General features: G+C 38.7%; 1 protein-coding gene across 1 annotated transcript in view; it reads left to right on the top strand.

Annotated features, from left to right (window-relative positions):
* MCF2L2 (MCF.2 cell line derived transforming sequence-like 2) overlaps positions 1-24,852 on the top strand; it is a 1,253,992-nt gene that overhangs the window by 1,133,397 nt on the left and 95,743 nt on the right. Inside the window, 4 exon segments of the mRNA XM_053711855.1 lie at positions 2,236-2,328; positions 2,429-2,507; positions 4,009-4,081; positions 19,443-19,549. Coding sequence (XP_053567830.1) covers positions 2,236-2,328; positions 2,429-2,507; positions 4,009-4,081; positions 19,443-19,549 — 352 coding nt within the window.

Here is a 24,852-nt window from a genome sequence, read left to right as displayed (position 1 = left end):
CCAAAGTTTTTACTCCCCATTTTGCTCCTTTGAGGGACAGGGGCTGCAGCTTTCCTTTGGCAGTGGTGCCCTAGTGGTGATCTTTTGTCCTCTTGGGTGAGCCTTTTCTGATCTTCCACTCGATCCTTCTTCATGATGTCACCACAGCACACTGAAGATTGAATGCAAGGTTCCCCTTATATAGGGGTGCCCTTGCATTTCTATTGGCTGATTTGAAATTGAATTAAAATTTTGGAGAAGGGGTGGAACCAAGTGTAAACAACATTTTATGTCATTTAGGCTATATTTACATATCAGTTTATACAAGTAAGCTTAAGGTAGTTTTATATACTTTTTAATACTTTTGTAAACATAATACCCTCAGAAAGATAGTACTTAGTGTTGCCACCTCGGCCATGTTTTCCTGGGCAATCATGCGTTAAGCAAGGTGTAAGCTGTTGGTAGGAACATGAATAGTGTTCTCCTGCAGCACTATGTTCTGTTCAGAGGCACAATGCTTATTCCAACCTGCAGTATGAATAACTCATAACTGTCCAGGAAAACATGGCTGAGGTGGCAGTCCCTATGTACAGTACTCTAATCAGAAAGATAACATTTGCTGTTTTAAATAAATATAAACCATTATAAAAGAAGATTGTGACTTGACAGGGAAGAAAAATGTATAATTTTTTATCAATTTTTTTTTTTAAATATTAATTAAAAAGTTTGGATTTCCGAATAAGTTTGGATTTTGGAATTCCGTATTTGGGGATAATTTAGAAAATTAGAATAACTTTAGCTTCATACCTTTAAAGGGAAGCTGACTTAGTGTGCATATGGGTGAATTTGAATGGTGTGGGCAAAATACCAACACTTATTATTCAGAATTCAAAAATGTTTCCTTCAAGTATTTTATGTAAGAATTATAACTAGAGTTTGTCTTAGAGTAGGCCTCAGGTCAGAAAATCTGGACTCCTTTGGCAAAAAAAATCTATCCTAAAAAAAAGCACTCCCCAAAAACTTAAGGCTAAACCCCAAAGTTTTTACTCCCCATTTTGCTCTTTTGAGGGACAGGGGCTGCAGCTTTCCTTTGGCAGTGGTGCCCTAGTGGTGATCTTTTGTCCTCTTGGGTGAGCCTTTTCTGATCTTCCACTTGATCCTTCTTCATGATGTCACCACAGCACACTGAAGATTGAATGCAAGGTTCCCCTTATATAGGGGTGCCCTTGCATTTCTATTGGCTGATTTGAAATTGAATTAAAATTTTGGAGAAGGGGTGGAACCAAGTGTAAACAACATTTTATGTCATTTAGGCTATATTTACATATCAGTTTATACAAGTAAGCTTAAGGTAGTTTTATATACTTTTTAATACTTTTGTAAACATAATACCCTCAGAAAGATAGTACTTAGTGTTGCCACCTCGGCCATGTTTTCCTGGGCAATCATGCGTTAAGCAAGGTGTAAGCTGTTGGTAGGAACATGAATAGTGTTCTCCTGCAGCACTATGTTCTGTTCAGAGGCACAATGCTTATTCCAACCTGCAGTATGAATAACTCATAACTGTCCAGGAAAACATGGCTGAGGTGGCAGTCCCTATGTACAGTACTCTAATCAGAAAGATAACATTTGCTGTTTTAAATAAATATAAACCATTATAAAAGAAGATTGTGACTTGACAGGGAAGAAAAATGTATAATTTTTTATCAATTTTTTTTTTTAAATATTAATTAAAAAGTTTGGATTTCCGAATAAGTTTGGATTTTGGAATTCCGTATTTGGGGATAATTTAGAAAATTAGAATAACTTTAGCTTCATACCTTTAAAGGGAAGCTGACTTAGTGTGCATATGGGTGAATTTGAATGGTGTGGGCAAAATACCAACACTTATTATTCAGAATTCAAAAATGTTTCCTTCAAGTATTTTATGTAAGAATTATAACTAGAGTTTGTCTTAGAGTAGGCCTCAGGTCAGAAAATCTGGACTGGAGCACAAATAATCAGCTGATTTGTACACATGGTTATTAACCTTCTCTCTCAGTAACAAGCTGGCCTGTTACTGAGGCCTGAGGACAGGTTTAAAAATAATAGTTCACTTGCAAATAATTACTTGCAGTTTAATTTGGCTCCTACTATTTTTTATGATACATCCTGTATGTGCCAAATTAAACAGCAAGTAACTTCACAAACTACCCCAACGCTGCTTCTCTGTATTAGTATTGTTCTAATGCTAAATCACCTGTGTTCTTTAACTAGATGAGTTCTGTTGGTATTACTGAAAATGTAAAGGGTGACAACAAGAAGTTTGAGGTTTGGTACAACGGCAGAGAAGAAGTTTACATCATACAGGTAAAGGGCAGTTTTGTGTCTTCTTTCACTACTTCCCTGGTATGTTTAACAACAATGTATGAAAGTATCTTTTTTTTCTTTCTTTCTTTTTTTCAACCAGGCATCAACAGTGGAATTAAAAAATCTTTGGGTTTCTGAGATCAGAAAGGTACTTACAGGACAACTTGAAGCTTGCAGAGGTACTTACTCTCTAAATTAATATTAAGAGGTGGCTGCTTGACCCTTCAGCTGCCAGAGATTGCTGCAGTGCAATTATATTTTAGAAATGTATGTTTACTAATTAAATTAGTTCTTATTTCAATTGTAGTCCTTATGCAAAAGGTAGAAACCCAAAATAGTCCAGGGCTTAAATGACCTGCTAAAAATCTGAGAAATATTTCTGCTTTCCAAAATAGGTAGCCAGTCATGACGTCTCTGAAGAATAAATAGAGACAAATACTATTGTTTGTTAAAGTATTTTTAAAGTGAGTATAATGAGAAAACAATGTGTTAACAACACGTTTAATTTTAAAATGATGCTCTTTACATAACTGACATAATTGGGTTGGGTTTATTAGTCATTATGTTGCCACCTAATGTCAGAAGCATTGGAATGACGTAGAGGGCATTAAAACAGTGATAATCTGAATAATTTTCCATATATAAAACAGTGAACTATGGCACAGGCTCAGTGCAAAACCAGGGGCACTTCTACCTTTGAACTCCCACCTTAAAGGGACAGTCTACACCAGGATTTTTATTGTTTTAAAAGATAGATAATCCCTTTATTACCCATTCCCCAGTTTTGCATAACCAACACTGTTATATTAATATACTTTTAACCTCTCTGATTATCTTGTATCGAAGCCTCTGCAAACTGCCCCTTTATTTCAGTTCTTTTGACAGACTTGCAGTTTAGCCAATCAGTGCCTGCTCCCAGATAACTTCACGTGCATGAGCACAGTGTTATCTATATGAAACACATGAACTAATACCCTCTAGTGGTGAAAAACTGTTAAAATGCATTCTGAAAAAAGCAGAGGTGGCCTTCAAGGTCTAAGAAATTAGCATATGAACCTCCTAGGTTAAGCTTTCAACTAAGAATACCAAGAGAACAAAGCAAAATTAGTGATAAAAGTAAATTGGAAAATTGTTTAAAATTTTTTGCTCTATCTGAATCATGAAAGTTTATTTTGGACTAGACTGTCCCTTTAAACCTATCTCTGTACTCTTGGACTGTTGGTTGGTTGCTCACTCTCACCCTTATCATGCTTCTCTATGATTGGTACTTTGCTTGCAGCACAATGCAGCTCTCTTAGCCAAGGGGTTATTAGCAAAAACTGGAGGGAAGTAGTTTCACTGACTGTATTACCACTTTGTGTTGTAGTCTGTGCCATGTGTCTATAAGATCACATTTTCATCCAGTGAATACTTTTATAATTAATGAGTTTGAAGTTGTTTACCATTTTGCAAACACTTTAATTGTGAAATTTATTTTATATGAGTCAATAAATATTTCATTTTCTGTCCTACTTGATAAATCAATTAAACAGACTGCTTGTACAAAACTAAATATTCAGTTCTTAAATGAATAATATGTATCTGTACTATTAAAATAAATTATAAATTGCATTCACCGGTTGGTATAATGCTGAATGAAATGTAATACAATTTAGTATAAATAAATGTTTTTGTTTTTAGAAGCAAGCCAACTACACCAGCGAGTAACAGAAAGTGTCTATCATGCGCCAATGAAATTTTCCGGCATTACCAGGTAAGGGAAAGAAATTATTAAAAGGTTTATTTACTTTATTTTTCTGTTATTGCCTAGAATTGCTACATTTTTTACATTAAAAAAATACTTATACTTCCCTTTTAAGTTTTTGTGCTTTTTAACCTGTTCTCTGCCAGAGAAGGAAGCCAATGGATTAAATTAGGTAAACAATAATACATTTATATTTAAGAGAAGTAAATTGTTTCATTTCACACCCACAATATCTGAATGTCTAGTTTTTTATTAGATTATATTTTGACTGTTTGCAGGTTGGAGGTTAGCATAACATTGTCATTCTGCTGACGTTGCTGTAAAGGACCATTCAATACAGTAGAAGTGCATAATAAAAAGACAATGATTTAACGCCTACTCTGAATTTAAAAATCCCCACAAATTTACGTTTTCTACCATTTTCTGCTCCCCCCCTGTATCATGTGACAAACATTAGCCAATTATTGTGCACTGCTGGTGCAATGCTGCCCCCTGCAGATTGGCCGCTAGCAGGGGGTGTCAATCAACCCGATCGGTTTGATTACTGTCTCAGAGCAGGCGGACAAGTTAGGGAGCAGCGGTCTTTAGACCGCTGCTTCATAACTTCTATTCGAGCCTGAAGGCTCACCGGAAACAAGGGGCATCAAGCTCCATATGTAGCTTGATAAATAAGCCCCTTAGTCTCAAAAGGGCTGGTAAGATGTGAGATGCTTCACAATGAAAGCAATAAGCGCACACTGCACAGTGCATTTCTCAGACTATTTTGAGTTTAAATAGAAAGTAGACTCAAAATGTTGTTACCCATAAAGGGCCAGATTACAAGTGAATGAAAAGGGGTTTATCGTGTCTGTTTTTTTGTGTGTCGGTTAAAGTGCTTGTATTACAAGTTGAATGTAAATACAATTGCTTGATAGAGCATCCTCAGAGCTCTGATTAACTTTTTTACAAAAACAAAAAAGTTCCACAAAACACATTGAAAAGTACAGTTACGATATTCTGGGGGGGGGGGGGGGGGGGGGGCTTGTCTGGGTAGTGGCCATGATAGGCTGCACTATCAGTAGCTGCTAAGAAATTTTCAATAACCCGCCAGTTATCTATGAATATCTCTAGCATCCATATCTGCAAACAACATATTTGATCAGCTGAACACTTGCTCTATCGAACGACACCAATATTGCTTCAAATAATGGTTATTAACCACGCTAAAGTTGGCGATCTGCTCTCCGCTACGGCGGAATCTGCGAATGTAGCTCCCAGAAATACCTGTGAATCAAGAGAGGCTACATGCTAAGTACTGACCCATCCTAAATGTACGAGCACAGATGTTCCCATCAAGATTGCAGTAAGGGGAGAGCTAATGCCTGCTTATACAAAATGGCAATGGAGTCGCTCAGGTGAGACTAACTTTCCACATAATGCATTTAAATCGGAACATAGGATGGACGGTAGATCTACAGCCTGAGCCAATACTACTTACTAATGCAGGAGATCAAGAGGCCCGTAGTTTGAGTTGCACATTAGACTTGTTTGCTTTTCTTATTAATAGGAACAAGCCCTTTCAATATTCACCCAGATGGCTGCGCTTCCTCTGTGGCATTCAGTATGCAACAAACCTAAAGACTGGCGTTGGGTAACTTTATGACAAAGTGATGCTATAGTTTTTTCTTTTTGTTTGTTTGATAGCAGTATCAGTGAGATCTCAATATACTTTCAACTTATTAAAATGGACTAAGTCATATGACTGATTCTTTATAGATCTAAAATGAACACCTACTATCTGCAGTAGTCTCATAAAACTTCCAACTATCCGCATTCATATTGGCATAGTTTGTAATACTTTCATAGGATGTATATTTATAAGTTGTGTACCCAGTGTTCTTAAGTAACTGACTAAGCTTGTTTCATTTATTAGTTAAACCACTACTCATTTGTATCAGGTTCTGCCTGCTATTACAGCTCTCAATAGATAATAACATAGCTATTTTATTTTTATGGAAAGTCTCCCTAAAATGTATGCTTAATATTTCAGTGACTGTATATGACATTAGGGGTTGGCCCTACCATCAGCAGCCCAGATAGGGGGGTTAACCTGATTCTATATCCTATCTTTTATACTTGATAGAGTGACATGCCTACACATTTTAGAGGCTCTAGCACACTTAGAGATTTGAGTTTACCCCTATGAATAACATACTAAAGAGCACATGTGCAACACCTGGGTTAATACCCTTTTTACTATAGGAGTCCTATATTATCAAAATAGTCAGCCAACAAGTCACCTCGAATCATTATCCTCAACCTAGAACATCACTACTAAATCCTAGGGTTGATTTAGTTAAATCACTCTCAACAAATAGCCTTTAGGCTCGTCAATAGAGATACCGCGGATCGAAGTACAAAACTTTAAACTGTCAGCTATTTTTAGTTATGCACCTTTACACTCAGGTCATTTGAGTTGCCTCTTTACCCTGGAATCCCATGTCCTGTTAGTATTCATATTAACCACCCAGTTAGCAGGCTCACTTTCTTATATCCTATTCCTATATCACCTCAAGCGGTGTTTATCTGCTGGCCAATTCATGTTTTACTCATACATATTATTTTTCTCAGATAAGTATTATCAGAAGCTAAATATATTAATTCATTATGTGGCCAAAGAGTCATCTTATGTGTATTATAGCGCCCAAGAGTGGCTACCTCTGTGACTACCTTATATTTTAATTTTCACAACCACACGGCCCACAAGTGGCCAGCTCAGTAGACTCTTCAATAAGATAGTTTATATATAAAATGTTACTTACTGTATTACTAATGACTTTCATTGTACAATGTCAAGCTGACCTTATTTCCCTGTTTATATAGTATTGTTATACCTGTAACATGACACTCTTTGTTTGATGTATGTTTTGAAAAACCTCAATAAAAGAATATAAATAAAATTTAAAAAAAAAGTACAGTTGCAGTCATAACAACACTATCTAATAAAAAATATTAAAAAAAAAAATTCACAAAAAAAGGTTAAAAGGTCTCAAAGATATGAGGTCTCAGGTGTTAGGGGAAAAAAAGGCAGGCATAGGGCTTTAGCATAGAGATACATATATATACATGTCTAAAGATAGATAGATATATTTATATGTGTACATATGAATTTATGTATTTATATTTGTATATACTGTATGTTTTTACAAACATATATACACACATATAAACACATAATTTCATATGTACACACATATAGACATATATAGATTTACAGTCAAGTAAATGTTAAAGCATATTTAAGAAATATTAATATTTACTAACGCCTAGATTTAGAGTTTTGCGGCCGAAGGGGAGCGTTAGCTACGCGTCTTTTTTTTCTAGCGCTGCTTCTAAACAACGCTGGTATTTAGAGTTCTCTGAAGGGCTGCGTTAGGCTCCAAAAAGGGAGCATAAAAGCATATTTACCGCCACTTCAACTCTCAATACCAGCGATGCTTACGTTAGCGGCTAGCTGGAAAAACGTGCTCGTGCACGATTGCCCCATAGGAAACAATGGGGCAGTTTGGGCTGAAAAAAAAACCTAACACCTGCGAAAAAGCAGCGTTCACCTCCTAACGCAGCCCCATTGTTTCCTATGGGGAAACAGTTTTTAAGTCTGCACCTAACACCCTAACATGAACCCCGAGTCTAAACACCCCTAACCTTACACTTATTAACCCCTAATCTGCTGCCCCCGCTATCGCTGACCCCTGTATTTTATTATTAACCCCTAATCTGCCGCTCCGGACACCGCCGCCACCTACATTATCCCTATGTACCCCTAATCCGCTGCCCCTAACATCGCCGACACCTACATAATATTTATTAACCCCTAATCTGCCCCCCCCAACGTCGCCGCTACCTAACTACACTTATTAACCATTAATCTGCCGACCGGACCTCACCGCCACTATAATAAATGTATTAACCCCTAAACCACCGCACTCCCGCCTCGCAAACCCTATAATAAATAGTATTAACCCCTAATCTGCCCTCCCCAACGTCGCCGCCACCTAACTTCAAGTATTAACCCCTAATCTGCCGACCGGACCTCACCGCTACTCTAATAAATGTATTAACTCCTAAAGCTAAGTCTAACCCTAACCCTAACACCCCCCTAAATTAAATATAATTTTAATCTAACAAAATAAATTAAATCTTATTAACTAAAGTATTCCTATTTAAAACTAAATACTTACCTGTAAAATAAACCCTAATATAGCTACAATATAACGATTAATCATATTGTAGTTATTTTAGGATTTATATTTTTTTTACAGGCAACTTTGTATTTATTTTAACTAGGTACAATAGCTATTAAATAGTTATTTACTATTTAATAGCTACCTAGTTAATATAATTACAAAATTACCTGTAAAATAAATCCTAAACTAAGTTACAATTAAACCTAACACTACACTATCAATAAATTAATTAAATAAATTACCTACAATTACATACAATTAAATAAACTAAACTAAATTACAAAACCCCCCCCCCACTAAATTACAAAAAATAAAAAAAGATTACAAGAATATTAGGCTAATTACACCTACTCTAAGCCCCCTAATAAAACAAAAAAGCCCCCAAAATAATAAAGGTCCCTCCCCTATTCTAAATTAAAAAGTAACCAGCTCTTTTACCAGCCCTTAAAAGGGCTTTTTGCGGGGCATGCCCCAAAGTAATCAGCTCTTTTGCCTTTAAAAAAAATACAACCCCCCCCCAACATTAAAACCCACCACCCACATACCCCTACTCTAACCCAAACCCCCCTTAAATAAACCTAACACTATCCCCCCCTGAAGATCACCCTACCTTGAGCTGTGTTCACCCAGCCGGGCACCGATGGACCAAAAGAGGACATCCGGAGCGGCAGAAGTCTTCATCCTATCCGGGCAGAAGAGGACATCCGGACCGGCAGACATCTTCATCCAAGCGGCATCTTCTATCTTCATCCATCCGACAAGGAGCGGCTCCATCTTCAAGACCTCCGGCGCGGAACATCCTTCTTCCCCGACGACTAGACGATGAATGACGGTTCCTTTAAATGACGTCATCCAAGATGGCGTCCCTCGAATTCTGATTGGCTGATAGGATTCTATCAGCCAATCGGAATTAAGGTAGGAAAAATCTGATTGGCTGATTGAATCAGTCAATCAGATTCAAGTTCAATCCGATTGGCTGATCCAATCAGCCAATCAGATTGAGCTCGCATTCTATTGGCTGTTCCAATCAGCCAATAGAATGCAAGCTCAATCTGATTTAGTGTTTTGTTTTTTTTGTAATTTAGTTTAGTTTATTTAATTATATGTAATTGTAGGTAATTTATTTAATTAATTTATTGATAGTGTTAGGGTTAGGGTTAGGGTTAGACTTAGCTTTAGGGGTTAATACATTTATTAGAATAGCGGCGAGGTCCGGTCGGCAGCGATTAGGGGTTAATACTTGAAGTTAGGTGGCGGTGATGTTAGGGAGGGCAGATTAGGGGTTAATACAATTTATTATAGTGTTTGTGAGGTGGGAGTGCGGCGGTTTAGGGGTTAATATTTATTAGAGTAGCGGTGAGGTCCGGTCGGCAGATTAGGGGTTAATAAGTGTAGTTAGGTAGCAGCGACATTGGGGGGGGGCAGATTAGGGGTTAATAAATATTATGTAGGTGTCGGCGATGTTAGGGGGAGCAGATTAGGGGTTCACAGGGATAATGTAGGTGGCGGCGATGTGCGGTCGGCAGATTAGGGGTTAAAAAATGTATTATAGTGGCAGCGATGTGGGGGGAGCTCGGTTTAGGGGTACATAGGTAGTTTATGGGTGTTAGTGTACTTTAGAGCACAGTAGTTAAGATCTTTATAAACCGGCGTTAGCCCAGAAAGCTCTTAACTACTGACTTTTTTCTGCAGCTGGAGTCTTGTCGGTAGAGGCTCTACTGCTCACTTCAGCCAAGACTCTAAATACCGGCGTTAGGAAGATCCCATTGAAAAGATAGGATACGCAATTGGCGTAAGGGGATCTGCGGTATGGAAAAGTCGCGGCTTGAAAGTCAGCGTTAGACCTTTACCTACACGACTCTAAATACCAGCGGGCGGCCAAAAGCAGCGTTAGGAGCCCTTAACGCTGCTTTTGACGGCTACCGCAGAACTCTAAATCTAGGCGTAAGTGTTATACTGTGTATTTACAGTCATTTTTTTTTATATTCCATCTTCCCATAGGGGAATATGTTCTAAGTATATATAAATAGATTTTCATATATATAGCTGTATATGTCTATACCTTTATATAATCATATATATATATATATATATATATATATATATATATATATATATATATATATGCATAGCTATATATTTTACCAAAAGAACATCAGACATATATAGAAGTATGTATTTATGAATAAATCCTATAATATAAAAGGCCAAGTGTGTTTGTCTGAAGCTGTCATGCGCAGTACAGACTTTGCGAGGGCAAACACACCTGGCCTTTAGAATCCTGACAGCAGAGGTGGTGTGGCGTGGCTGGCGGGAGCGTCAGGACGGGGGAGTGGCCGGACGTGATGAGGGGCGTGACCAGATGGGACACTGCAATGGGGGGTGGTCTGGTGGGCGTGGTCTGCTGGAGCGCCATGATGGGGTGTGGCCGGTGGGCACCGTGATGAAGGCGTGGACGGCTGGGAGTGGCCATGGCTTCGAGAGAGAGACAAATAGGGGGGAGAGAGAGCCAAAGAGGGGGAAAAGAGAGACAAAGAGAGGGGGTAGATAGAGCAAAAGAGAGGGGGAGAGAGAGAGAAAGCCAAAGAGAGGGGAGAGAGAGAAAGCCAAAGAGAGGGAACAGAGAGAAAGCCAAAGAGAGGGGAACAGAGAGAGCAAAAGAGTGGGGTGGAGAGAGAGAAAAGGAGAGGGGGCAGAGAGAGCAAAAGAGATGGGGAGAGAGAGAGCAAAAGAGAGGGTGAAAAGAGAGAGCCAAAGAGGGGGGAGAGAGAGACAAAGAGAGGGGGTAGATAGAGCAAAAGATAGGGAGAGAGAGAGAAAGCAAAAGAGAGGGGGGAGAGAGAGAAAAAGCAAAAGAGAGGGGGGGAGAAAAAGAGAGGGGGCAGAGAAAGCAAAAGAGAGGTGGGAGAGAGAAATCAAAAGAGAGGGGGGAGAGAGAGAAAAATAGGGGGCAGAGAAAGCAAAAGAGAGGGGGGAGAGAGAGAAAAAGAGGGGGCAGAGAAAGCAAAAGAGAGGGGGGAGAGAGAGAAAAAGAGAGGGGGCAGAGAGAGCAAAAGAGGGGGGAGAGAGAGAGAACAAAAGAGAGGGGGAGAGAGAGAGCAGAAGAGAGGGGAGAAACCAAAAGTGAGAGGGAGATAGAGAGCAAGAGAGGGGAGAGAGAGAGCAAAAGAGAGAGGAGAGAGCGAGAGCAAAAGACAGGGGGAGAGAGAGAGAGCAAAAGAAAGGGGGAGAGAGAGAGCAAAATAGAGGGAGAGAGAGAGAGATAAAGCAAAAAAAGAGTGGGAGAGAGAGCAAAAGATGGGGAGAGAGAGCAAAAGAGGGGGGAAAGAGAGAGCAAAAGAGAGAGGGGGAGAGAGAGCAAAAGAGGGGGGGAGAGAGAGCAAAAGAGAGAGGGGGAGAGAGAGAGCAAAAGAGAGGGGGAGAGAGAGAGCAAAAGACAGGGGGAGAGAGAGAGGAAAAGAAAGGGGGAGAGAGAGAGAGAGCAAAATAGAGGGAGAGAGAGAGAAAAGGCAAAAAAAGAGTGGGAGAGAGAGCAAAAGATGGGGAGAGAGAACAAAAGAGGGGGGAGAGAGAGAGCAAAAGAGAGGGGGAGAGAGAGAGCAAAAGAGAGAGGAGGAGAGAGAGAGCAAAAGAGAGGGGGAGAGAGAGAGCAAAAGAAAGGGGGAGAGAGAGCAAAAGAAAGGGGGAGAGAGAGAGAGAGAGAGCAAAATAGAGGGGGAGACAGAGAAAGCAAAAAAGAGGGGGAGAGAGAGCAAAAGAGAGGGGGAGAGAGAGAGTGCAAAAGAGAGGAGGGAAGAGAGAGAGTAAAAGAGAGGGGTGAGAGAGAGCAAAAGAGAGGGGGGAGAGAGAGAGCAAAAGTGAGGGGGAGAGACAGAGCAAAAGAGAGGGGTAAAGAGAGAGAGCAAAAGAGAGGGGGAGAGAGAGCAAAAGAGAGGGGGAGAGAGATAGCAAGGGGTGGGACCACTGTACTGCAAGAAATGGCCCATGTGCACAGGCTTTAGGACTAGTAGAACATATTTTGCTATGTGAAGAGCATCAGTACATGAAATATTAATATTTTTATGTCGGGTTAGCGTACCTGAGAAAATGCAATCTGGCTTGCCCGCAAGTAGGGTCTTGTTTTTTTCACTTTTCTTGCTCCATTGAGTTCTATAGACGAAAATGTTAATGCAGTTGCGATATTCTAACTTTGGCTTTTTGCACGTGTCAGGTTAACGCTTGTGCGAAAACTTTTTATTTTCAATTAATACCGGACGCACACAAAAAGCTTACTACTGCGAGACCGAAAAATACCGCTCCACTCGTAATCTAGCCCTTATTTTTTTTCAATTGCAAAACTTTTTAAACACTGTAATTTCTCATACTAATAAACACAATTATTTTCTGTTTGAATAAAAACCTAAATATCTCAAAGGGGAAGAAAAAGTCAAAATTAAACTTTCACGATTCAGAGAGAAGATGCGCTAGAGCAGTGTTTCTCAACTCCAGTCCTCAGGACCCTTAATCGACCAGATTTTCATTATATCTTAACTAGAGCACAGGTGAAATATTTATCTGAAGGGTGAGAGCAGTATTTTTTGGCGCAAGCGAGGGAACCCGCGCTGCCCATAATTTCACCTCCAAACTCGAGCTATCCAATATACTGCGCCGTCAGATGCTAAACTGGCGTAAGTATGAAAAACCAGCGATCAACTAAAAATTTGCGCAAATACACATTTTAGTCGTCGCAAGTACTTACGCCAGTATTTTGTTCACGTAAAGTCTCAATAAAGAGTAGTTTGATGCAAATTAGCTATGAATCGTAAAAAATAACCGCCAGTTCTAAAAGATGTGCCACGTAAGTACGCAATTCAAAATCCATACATAAACCCATGCGCAGCCGCCATTTTCTTTAGTGTGTTTGGTTGGTTCTTGGATCTACAGTGAGTATAGTGATTATTAGTAAGAGCAGTGAGAGAGGTGCAATTCATAAAAGTTAGTTAGGTCGGATTTTTGCATTTGTCTTTGGTTAAAGCCTGTACATTTACTTAAACTTTTTTTTACATATTGCACACATTTTGCATACATACATATACAAAATACACAACACTTTTTTTTTCTAACATCTCACACATTTTATTTATCTTTTACAGTGGGATAGGCTGAGTGTTTGGTTGTGATTGTGTGTGATTGAAGTGGGAGGGAGTGAGTGTGAGTGTGTGAGTGTGTGTAGTTTGAGGATGACAGGGAGAGCTAGGGCGGAGGGGAGGGGAGTTGCAGGGAGAGGATTATGGACAGGAGGAGCAGCAGGGTCCCCGTCAGGGAGTAAGTGGAGTGGGGAGAGGGAGAGCCAGAAGGGATGATGGGAGTGGGGCTGCCCCGAGACCAGGCACACATAGAAGAGGGATAGAGGGTGCACATGGGGATAGAAGGGGAGAGGATAGGGAAGAACCCACACCAGGGACATCCCAGGGAGGAAGCCAGGCGGCCCAGGACAATGAGCGCATGAGGTGCCCGAACTTCTCTTTCGCTGAAAATCTAGCGCTAGTCCAGGCCGTCATGGAGAACCACACTGCCCTCTTTGGCCAAGAGAAGGGCAAAGGAGTTGCCCGAAGGCATAGGGATGCATGGCTGTTGGTCGAGGAGGCAGTCAACAGCGTGGCCCAGCAGAGGAGGAATGTCAATGGGCTAAAGAAAAGATGGAACGACTGCCAGAGGCGGGTGAAGGAGAAAATGGGCCAAGAAGCCATGTACCAGAGGGGAACAGGCGAGGTTCCTCCCCAGGAGGCTGAATACAATGAATGGCAGGAGATAATACGCAGGTCCCTGAGCGTCACAGCAGTCCGTGGACTTCCAGGGGCTCGTGACTCAGGGGCTGCAACATCAGCACAGCATGCTGGTGAGTAACATCCCACATACCAGTATTATATGTATTTGAGATATAACATCCTTTAATGTCACACATTCATATACACAATGAGGAGCATGGTATTTGGCCTACTAACAAAAACATCTACAATTATATTTCACATTAAAGGGACATTAAACCAAATCTTTTTATTTCATTATTCAGATAGAGAATACAGTTTTAAACAACATCCCAATTTGCTTCTATTATTTAATTTGCTTCATTATTCTGATATTCTTTGTTTATTAAATCTCAATGCACATGGGCGAGCCAATCACATGAGGCATTGATGTGCAGCCACCAATCAGCAGCTTCTGAGCCTATCTAGATATGCTTTTCAGCAAAGAATATCAAGAGAATGAAGCAAATTAGGTAATGGGAGTAAATTAGAAAGTTGTTTAAAATTGCATGCTTTAGCTGAATCATGAAAGAATAAAAATGGGTTTAATGTCCATTTAATGCTACTTAACACATTGAAATTCATGATATGAGGTGGAATAGTGAAATACTAACATGTCTCAGAGTAACACAGGCCACAAGCCACATGTAGAGTTTTCAGTAAATGGACACTATAGCCATCACAATACTTTTAGCTCAAGAAAGCACGTTATGTGCCTACATCAGGCTAAAGGAAATTGTGTGACCATAGTGTCACTTAAAGAATACATTTTCTCCATCACTGACATGTACACATAACTATTGTATGAAACACATACATGTATACTTTGCATATTAAAATCCCTCATATCACAAACCACAATGTGCACATGCATGTTATAGAGTTTGACATGAGAATGAGTATAGGCCCTAGCATGTATCAATGTACATTGTATGCCCACATGGATATATATATATGATTATACTAATACCTCTCATCATTTGACTCCTCCACAGAACCTCCTGACACCAGGGTGCAAACGGGCATGCATCCACCGCGACCACCAGTCCAGAGAATGCCTCCACCGCAACCACCAGTCCAGAGAATGCCTCCACCGCAACCACCAGTCCAGAAAATGCCTCCACCGCAACCACCAGTCCAGAGAATCCATCAACAAGGACAGTATGCTCCCAGGCATGATCTGGGTTGGACTGCCTCTGTTGAGGAGCCAGACGTCATGCCACCAACATTGGCAGACGAGCCCTGGCAGGATCCCTGGCCGGAGGATTGTTCTTTTGGCTTTGAGGGGGAGCCAAGTCAGCCCCAAAGGGTACATGTCTTACTGTTTACCCCCCCCCCCCCCCTCCAATATCAGGCCAGTCAGGGCTTTTACATACAGGGCATGCAAACTGGATAGGCTGAGTGGTTGCACACCAGTTGGCAATGGGACTACCAGTCCACCCGGAGAGCTCCACCATCCACTTCCCTTGGAAGAGCTCCAGCATCTGAAGAGGAGCATATAGGTGTATTTGTCCCTGATGCAGCACCAGTTGTAGTAGTTCCTCAGGCAGCACCAGCTGAAGTAGTTCCTCAGGCAGCACCAGCTGAAGTAGTTCCTCAGGCAGCACCAGCTGCAGTAGTTCCTCAGGCAGCACCAGCTGACGTAGTTCCTCAGGCAGCACCAGCTGAATTAGTTCCTCAGGCAGCACCAGCTGTAGTAGTTCCTCATGCAGCACCAGCTGAGGATGTTCCAGATGCAGCAGAAGCTGAGGATGTTTCAGATGCAACAGCAGCTAGAGGTGAACCTGCGTCTATGATCCCTGCTGGTCAACAGCCTGTAGATCCTCTGTATTCTCCCATGGGCGACGAATACATTTCCCTCCAGAGGAGGCTCATAGCAAGCAGCGAGAAAATACAGAGAGGCCAACGCAAGTTTTACAGGAGCCAACAGACTTTACTCCAGCGTTCCATTGAGCTGCAACGGGACATGGCAGCATCTTTAAATGGTATAGTCCAAAACCAGTCTCAGATGATGAGAGTTATTTCGGATATGCAGATGCAGACTGACAACAGATGGCGGGAACAAAACAAACTGTTGGGTGTGTTGGTGGAGCATTTCACACACCAGCAGGACACTGCCTCCAGCCTCTCATCTGTGGCCAGCACTCCTGCAGAATCCTCTGAATCCACACAACCCAGGAGACCCAGGAGAGCATCTCCAGGCACCTCAGCCCCCTCATCTAAGAAGCCTAAAAAAAAAATATTGTTATATTTCAGCATAGATATTGTCTTCTGTTATTTACCATATAAATGTCATCCACATCCATGTGAGGGGTGTTTTAGTACACTAATATTGTTGAAACATATAATAAGGCCTGTGTGGAAATGGCCCAAAAAAGGTAATATCATCATGTTTATGACATATTCATGTTCTATAAACCACATCACATAGTTATTCTGAGAACCAGAAGGGTGCAAACGCAATACACAAATATTTGGGGGATGCCAGTAAAATGCCTACTGTCAGTAGACTTTATTTGTTGGCTGGAGTGCATATGCATAAGACAATGGTTTTGAACACTATTAGTTACAAAAAGGAATTGTAACTCGCTGCAGGATGCATTTTGATAGCACTTCCTTCTACCTGGGGAGAAGGAAATGCTATAAAAATGCATCCTGCAGCGAGTTACAATTCCTTTTTTTAACTAATAGTGTTCCACATCACATAGTTGTGTATGAAGGGTACACAGCATATAGTGATATTCACTTATAAGATGTAAATCAAGGTTTCTCACATCCAATAGAAATTGACCCATGTGCAGGGATAGGCACGAGCCAAGGCTGTGGCGGACATTTTCTAAGGTAAAGACCTTTAGTGAAGGACACCTTGCCTATCCCTGCACATGGGTATATATATCTAAATAATAATGTATTTACAGAAGGTGTGAACATAAGGTATAAACATCCATTTTAATTCTTCTAAATGATAGTCAATAAATCATAGTGACCAAAACATGAATTAAACTAATGATATATTTTCAGTAATTAGGGTGGTTAAGGGAATGGGGGAGGGATGTAGTAGTTTCACTTACATGCAGTGGAAATCCGCAGTTTGTAATTCGATGACCAGCTGCAGCAGGGGCAGCACCATGACCAGGGACCTCAGCAGCAACTATAGAATCAGCATGTGTAGACGGAACAGCAGGGGATTGTAGAGCTTCCAGCACCCCTTGTGCCCAATGATGCACCCTTTGTGTCCAATGATGCACCCTTGTGCCCAATGAACCACCCTTGTGCCCCATGATGCACCCCTTGTGCCCAATGAACCACCCTTGTGCCCCATGATGCACCCCTTGTGCCTATGAACCCCCCTTGTGCACCATGATGCACCCCTTGTGCCCAATGAACCACCCTTGTGCCCAATGAACCACCCTTGTGCCCAATGAACCACCCTTGTGCCCCATGATGCACCCCTTGTGCCCAATGATGCACCCTTGTGCCCCATGATGCACCCCTTGTGCCCCATGATGCACCCCTTTGCGATTGGTTTGACACACTTGCAGGGGCAGGAATAATAAATGCTTTGAAGAGGTTAACTATTTGTGATCAAGCTGCTGATATGTATGTTGTTAAGCATGCACTTGTTAGGCTTTCAGAGAGTTACGTTGTTTTCTAAGTCAGTGCAAGGGCTCCTGCGCCTGCAATTTGTGGTGAGATGAGAATGGAGTAGATTTTCTGAAATCTGTGCGCGTAAGTCCTTACGCTGTATATTGGATACCAAACTGCGTGTGTTTTGTATGTCAGTCTATGGGCCAAAAAAATACGGGCGAAGGCAGAAATATACGCGCGTAGCTTTTGCAGGCGACGATTTATATTGGATCGAGGCCCAGGTTAGTAACCATGGTTACTGATCAGCTGATTATTTCACCTGTGCTCTAATTAAAGGGCCACTGTAAGTAAATATTTTCTATGCCTGTTACTAACTAACTACCCCAAATAAGCTTTTTATCAATAGCATTTCATTAACATATCTCTACCATATATCAGAAATCTTGTCTGCAAATTTAATTGTTTTCCAAACCCACTCCGTGGGTATCCTTTGCGCTGTACCAATCCGTTTACAATACCTAGGTTTCAAAATGGCGCTTTAAACACAATTTCATTGGTTTAAGTATTTTGAACACACAGTGCGGAAAATAGTGGGCAGGATAACGTGACATCATCGGGGAATAAAAGATATAACTTTTATAACGTTATGACACTTCGTTTTGGAGAAAATATAGGTCAGTAGGTTTTAATTAATGTTTATTAACTTTAATATGTTAGTTGTTTGGCTTAAAAATTATAACAGAAAGTAATCCTTTAATATATAATGAATATCTGGCCTGTTAAGGGTCCTGAGGAATGGAGTTGAGAAACACTGCACTAGAGTGCTAAAGACACATTCACACTTCTGAGTTCTTATGATTCTACCTAGGTTTACTCTTCTGCAATAGAGAAACCAAGAGAATGAGGCAAATTACACATATATGATAGCAGGAGTCAACTAGGGAGTTTTTAAAATGACATTCTCATGAAAGTTTATTTTTTATTTTAATGTCCATTTAAATCCTTATGTAAACATTGTGCTTTATCACACGTTCTATATTTAGGCACAGAAGCAAAATCTGTAATGTAGGTTTTCAAAATGCTGAAATCTGCCTAAAACAGCTTATGAATTGCAGTGCTTGTAGGTTGCTTTTTGAGGGACAAAAAGCAAGAACTGTTTAATGTCAAGTGAGTTTAATGTGAGTTTAGTTTTTGTCTTATAATTCCATCAGAAAGTATTGTTCCCTTGTACAAAATTGTATGGCATGTTTAATCTAAATATTTAAAGGGACACTCAGGTTAAATAAAATTTTCATGATTCAGATACAGCATGTAATTTTAAACAACTTTCCAATTTACTTCCATTAAAACAAATGTGCAGAGTCTTTTATATTTACAATTTTTGAGTCACCAGATCCTACTGAGCATGTGCAGCAATTCACAGACTATACGTATATGCATTTGTGATTGGCTGATTGCTATCACATGGTACAAGGGGAGTGGAAATATACATAACTTTGAAATTTGTTATAAAAAAATCTACTACTCATTTGTTATCTTGCATTTGTTGATTATGCAAGTCTAATGTGTTGACTGGTCCTTTAAGAGTGTGTAAGCCTGTCTGTCTAATTTGGGACTGGATTCCAATGCAGTTGTAAAGTATAGCGCTGGTATTCTCAACAAAAATCTCCATTGAATGTATTTTGAATGGAATCCTGATCTGTTTGTGTAAAGAATGATATTTTTGCATATAGTGATACTAAAATTGTTGCCATTTTTCTTTGATGAAAGATCTAACAAGACATCTGTGAATAGCCAGAACAAGCTTGAGTCATCAAGTCTTCATGCATCCAATAACAAAAACAGGAACTCTAGCCCACCTGGAAGACAAAAAAAAGGTATGCCAAAAATATATCTATAATTAAAGATTTTATATATTTATATGGGTTGTTGAGTCCCTGATAAAACACATGGCCTCTCAAAGATATTTTGGAAAACTGCTTTCAGAGTCATCTGCAACTTCATCTGAATCTAAATCCTATTTTTAAACAAAATACTTGGTACAATATGTTAAAAAATATATACATTATATACACATACACATATACAGGGGTAGAAAAATACCACTATAGTTTACTAGTCAGGATTTAAAAGTTACTAGCCCAAAGTGAAAAAGCTATTAGTCCACTCAATGTTAAAGATAGGAAAAGTCAAATTTCTTACTCGTCCGCTGCAATTTCTTCCGGGACTAGTGGACATTATAATATATATATTATAGGACTCTTTTTAATATGTATATGTGTATATTATGGGAAGATTCCCTGGCTTTAATTTGTAATGAGAATTTTTTCCTAAAATTGACCCAAAGGATGATTGAATGGGGCATTTAGGCCAGTCATTTGAAGCCTTAATACCATTGTAAGATCCTTATAAATTCCTATATGTGTATTACAAGTAGAAGGAAATTATAACTGCTATAAAGTGCTCATGCTTTCTCTCACCAGAGTAACACATTTACAATGTTTTTGTAAAATATATTGCTGTTGCCACTCCACAACATTTTATCCTATTGGAATATTTTCCTTTCTTATCTCTTTTTGACCTTACTTATAAATATTTTATGGTACCATAAAATAGGTTCATTTTCCTCCAGGATATTTTAGCAACAAACTAGGAATATTTTTGTCATAGGTTCATGAGGCGACATTAATTCTTTTTGAGCAAATGTTAGAGAGTTTATATATAGGGTATCCTACTCACATACTAATTAAAACAAGTAATTACAAATATGTTAACTATGGAATGCAGCTTTGAAATATATATATTGTTTAGTTTTTCTCCTCCGTGAGATTTACACTGTAGAACTTAATTGCTAATATCGTTGTTACTTGCAAAATAAAATGTTACATTGAGTGTGACATCTGAGTGGATTTTCTGAGTTCCTTATTTTACTTGATTTGGCAAAAAGCTAAAGTTCTTAAAGGGATCACAATATTTTTAATAATGTTCATTGACATAACAGAACATGTTTATTTAATGACTAGTTTTCTTAATTTCCTTGCTGAGGAGTTAGCATAAAAGTAATGGGTTCTTGGATATGGATCTTAAAAACAAACAAACAAATAGATAAATAATAAAATAAATAATTTGTGGGCCAAACAATTATAAGCTTAGCCTGTACATGGACGATACTGGTAACTCTTACATCCCCTAATATGTCCCTGCCAGAATTCTATCGTTTTGGCCATTTATCACACTTTTTAATTAACAATCAAAATCCAGAGTCCTAAATGTTAACATGAAGAAGCTTAAATGTAGAGAACTGGAAAATATATTCCCATATAAGTCACAACATGACTCTTTCAAATACTTAGGAGTTAAGATTACATTAAACCTGGATAAACTATTCCATTTAAATGACAAACCCCTTCTCTAAAATATACAAGCTGATCACCTGGCATGGCAAGCAAAACGCCTCTCTTGGTAGGGTCGAATTCAAGAGACAAAGATGACCACTTTCCCGGGTATCATATATTTTTTATTTTTTTTCTCTTTTAATTTTTAAACGCTTTATTAGTATCAATTTCCAGAATTACATACAGAAAAAGAAAAAAGCATCTACATTCTTCATTGTTCATATTTACAAATAATCTGATCCAAAAAAATTAACTAAATAATAAAAAACCAAAATTATACATTCTTCATTGTTCACCTTTACAAATAATCTGATCCAAAAAAATATACTTCTTATAGTACCATAAATAATTATAATCTGACTAGTACAAGGTTTGACTGCTTGTATCAAGAGTTAAATATAATTCCCCTAATGAAAGACACCAGTAACTTATCATCTAGTGTCTTAAACATAGCCTTCTTCTAATATTAAGTATATGCAGAAAAGAAAGAAAAACAGCCAAAGTTTGTAATCATAAATTATCCTCTTGGTCTTACAAGCATCTCGAAGAGATGATAGGGTGGGGGGGAGGAGAGAAGAAAAAAAAAAAAAAAAAAAAAAAGGGTATCATATATTTGTTACAGGCGGTTCCAATTTTACTTTCCATGCCCTATTTACAACAAACCAAATGTCTTTGAATTATTTCATCTGGGGTAAGGAGTGATCGCTGGTGTCCAGGGCAACACTGCATCGATCTTTTGATAGAGGAGGGCTAGGGGTTCCCAAGATTCTTGATTATTTTAATGCTACTGTCCTTCAAAAATCTTTGTACTGGCACTGCAGAGGCTTTGACAAGTTACTACACACAAATAATTACTGTTAGAGAGTTTGCATTAACTACACACAAATAGTTACTGTTAGAGAGTTTGCACTAACTACATACAAATAATTACTGTTAGAAAATTTGCACTAAGGAGGCATAAAGGTCTAGGTATCAATAGACTCTCAGATATTGAGAGCCTCAACAGTTTGTTGTGTATGCCAGCTCCCACCGTCACAGCTCCCTAAAGTGATTAGAATTTCCAAATTGTATAGTCACATCTTTTCCACCTGGGATGTTATCACAAAGATTTCTGGGATCTCCATTTTAAGGTCCCCATTATCTCCCATAATGCATAGCATTGTATTCTTAGGGGGGCTGGACCCCCAAGCTAGCTTCCACTCAGATTTTAGAGATAGGCATGTCCACTCCTCTAACAAAAATTTTAGTTAGAATGAAATTGTTATTCTTCCACTCGTACCACACTCTAGTACAACTACTTAAAATCTACCCAAACGTGTCCTCAAAGTGTTGGAGAAGACGTAGACATACTGAAACCATAACACTAAATGGTGGACCTGTTGCCTTTTGAGACCCTTCTTGGATGACCTAGAGCTAGCATTCAAGCACCTCCTGGGAGATGAGTTTCATCTCACTCCTGTTACAGCAATGTTAAATTCAACTGCCGATGTAAACTCAGATCTTACCTTTTACAAATTAGACTTAACACTGCATGCTCCTTTATAGCACAAAACTGGAAATCCACCCAAGAACAATATTTGGACCACAGGACAACTCAGCTATAACCCCATTGTGAGATTACCACGTCTCCGACCTTTTTCTTCTTCTTCTTTCTTCCTGTGTTCCTTCCCTTTTTCTCTTTTCTCTTTTCTTTCTTACCTTCCTATTACAGTTCAAACCATAAGCTCACCTAAAAAACTCCTTTTGAAGAAGGCGTCCAGAGTGTGGGGTATTATAATTGCATGGCTAGATTCAATAGTAAGTTACAGCGCATCTTCATTAGAAGTGATCAATTAAATAAAATTTGCCAGTATGGAGGGAAATATATGCCGTTATTCAGTTCTCTGAAAATTAGAGTTTAACCTTTACGTCCCAGTGAGTGGCGAGCTGCCTCCCATCGATAGTCATATGTCTTCTACACTGGAAATTATTGCATAGGACATTGATGAGACCTGTAAGAAAACTTCAGACACATCCAAGGAAAACCCCTGTTCCGCCCACTCCCCAAGGCTGTGAGACACTTATTTTACAATAGAGAAAATAAAGTGCCCTTTTATACTTTTTGATAGAATTTTTGACATTTCACTGTCCGTTAAATGAGATATTTATTGTGCACATAAAATGCAATTTCCCTGTGTATATTAAATACAAATGTTAATGTGTAATTTAAATTTGTATGTTCCTGTGTATTTTGTATACACATTTGAATGCATGCTATTAATATGATTTATAATGTGTTACAATTTTTGTACTATCAATGCACTTTTTAAGCTGCTTATTGTATTGAACACTTTACTGTAATGTGCGCAACAAACCAACAACAGTAATGTACAGACATGGATTTACTAAAAGTTTCAGATGTTGAAATACATTTACACTATGGTCTTTTGTATAATGTGCTCTTTTTTGTTTAGCAATGTTTGTTTTGTAAAGGGGAAAACATCTGTCCTTTTCTTGCTATGCAGTTCATGATGCAACATTGAAACAAAATTTAAAAGATATGTAAATCTTATTTCTTAACCCAAAAAACACTAATCTTACCAAACAAGCAGGAAATATTCCCTACATTAGAGTTTAGACACTTTCAAAATTAAAAGCCGTTTATAGTACTTTATTCCATAAATTTGTCCTAAATGTAATATTGGTTTACATATACAAAGATGGAGAAGCTATGTATTATTCTGTTTACAATATATTTTTAAATTACATATTTGTTTCTGTGAACGCACCTATTTGATATATGGTTACTTTTATATATAAATAAATATATATGTGTGTGTATATATATATATATATATATATATATATATATATATATATATACAGTATAATATATAAAATCTTATTTTTCCATGCTTAAATGTTTAATGTCCCTTTAATGTAATTGCAGCTGTATTTACTCAAACTGTTCAAGCAGCTGAGGAACAGTCAGCACATAAAGTTATAAGAAATTCGCAACATATGCTATTTTTTATACTAGTTGTTAGTTTGAAGGGACACTGAACCCAAATTTTTTCTTTTGTGATTCAGATAGAGCATGACATTTTAAGCAACTTCCTAATTTACTCCTATTATCAAATTTATTCATTCTCTTGGTATCTTTATTTGAAATGCAAGAATGTAAGTTTAGATGCCGGCCCATTTTTGGTGAACCACCTGGGTTGTTCTTGCTGATTGGTGGATAAATTCATCCACCAATAAAAAAAAAAGTGCTGTCCGGAGGTCTGAACCAAAAAAAACTTAAATGTCTTCTTTTTCAAATAAAGATAGCAAGAGAACAAAGAAAAATTGATAATAGAAGTAAATTAGAAAGTTAATTAAAATCGCATGCTCTATCTGAATCACAAAAGAAAAAAATTGGGTTCAGTGTCCCTTTAATAATGCCCAGCAATATTATTACTATTGTTGTTAGCCTATTACATTTTATTTTCTTCAACTCTTCTTAAATAATACTAATGATTTACAAACCATTTACTAATAATTAACAAACCATTATGACTAATTGTTCCATTTCAGCCTTTTCCCTGGTTAATCCCACTAATGTCATTCCCTACGCTGTTTTTTTTACTGCCTTCCCTGTCCCTCTTTCTTAGCTGATACTTCTGCCAGTGCTAATCTCGAGCGCTCAGCGCTTGCTAGAAAGAGATTCACATTGCAGGGTCTTTCCAACCGCAGAACACCAGTGAAAGGTAAAATAAGTATGTGCTCATTGTGAGTGATGTCCGTTCCTGGCATTGTATTGAAAC

Source organism: Bombina bombina, chromosome 4 (genome assembly GCF_027579735.1).
Source record: "Bombina bombina isolate aBomBom1 chromosome 4, aBomBom1.pri, whole genome shotgun sequence".
Lineage (NCBI taxonomy): Eukaryota > Metazoa > Chordata > Amphibia > Anura > Bombinatoridae > Bombina > Bombina bombina.
This window is presented reverse-complemented; position numbering and strand designations above follow the sequence as displayed.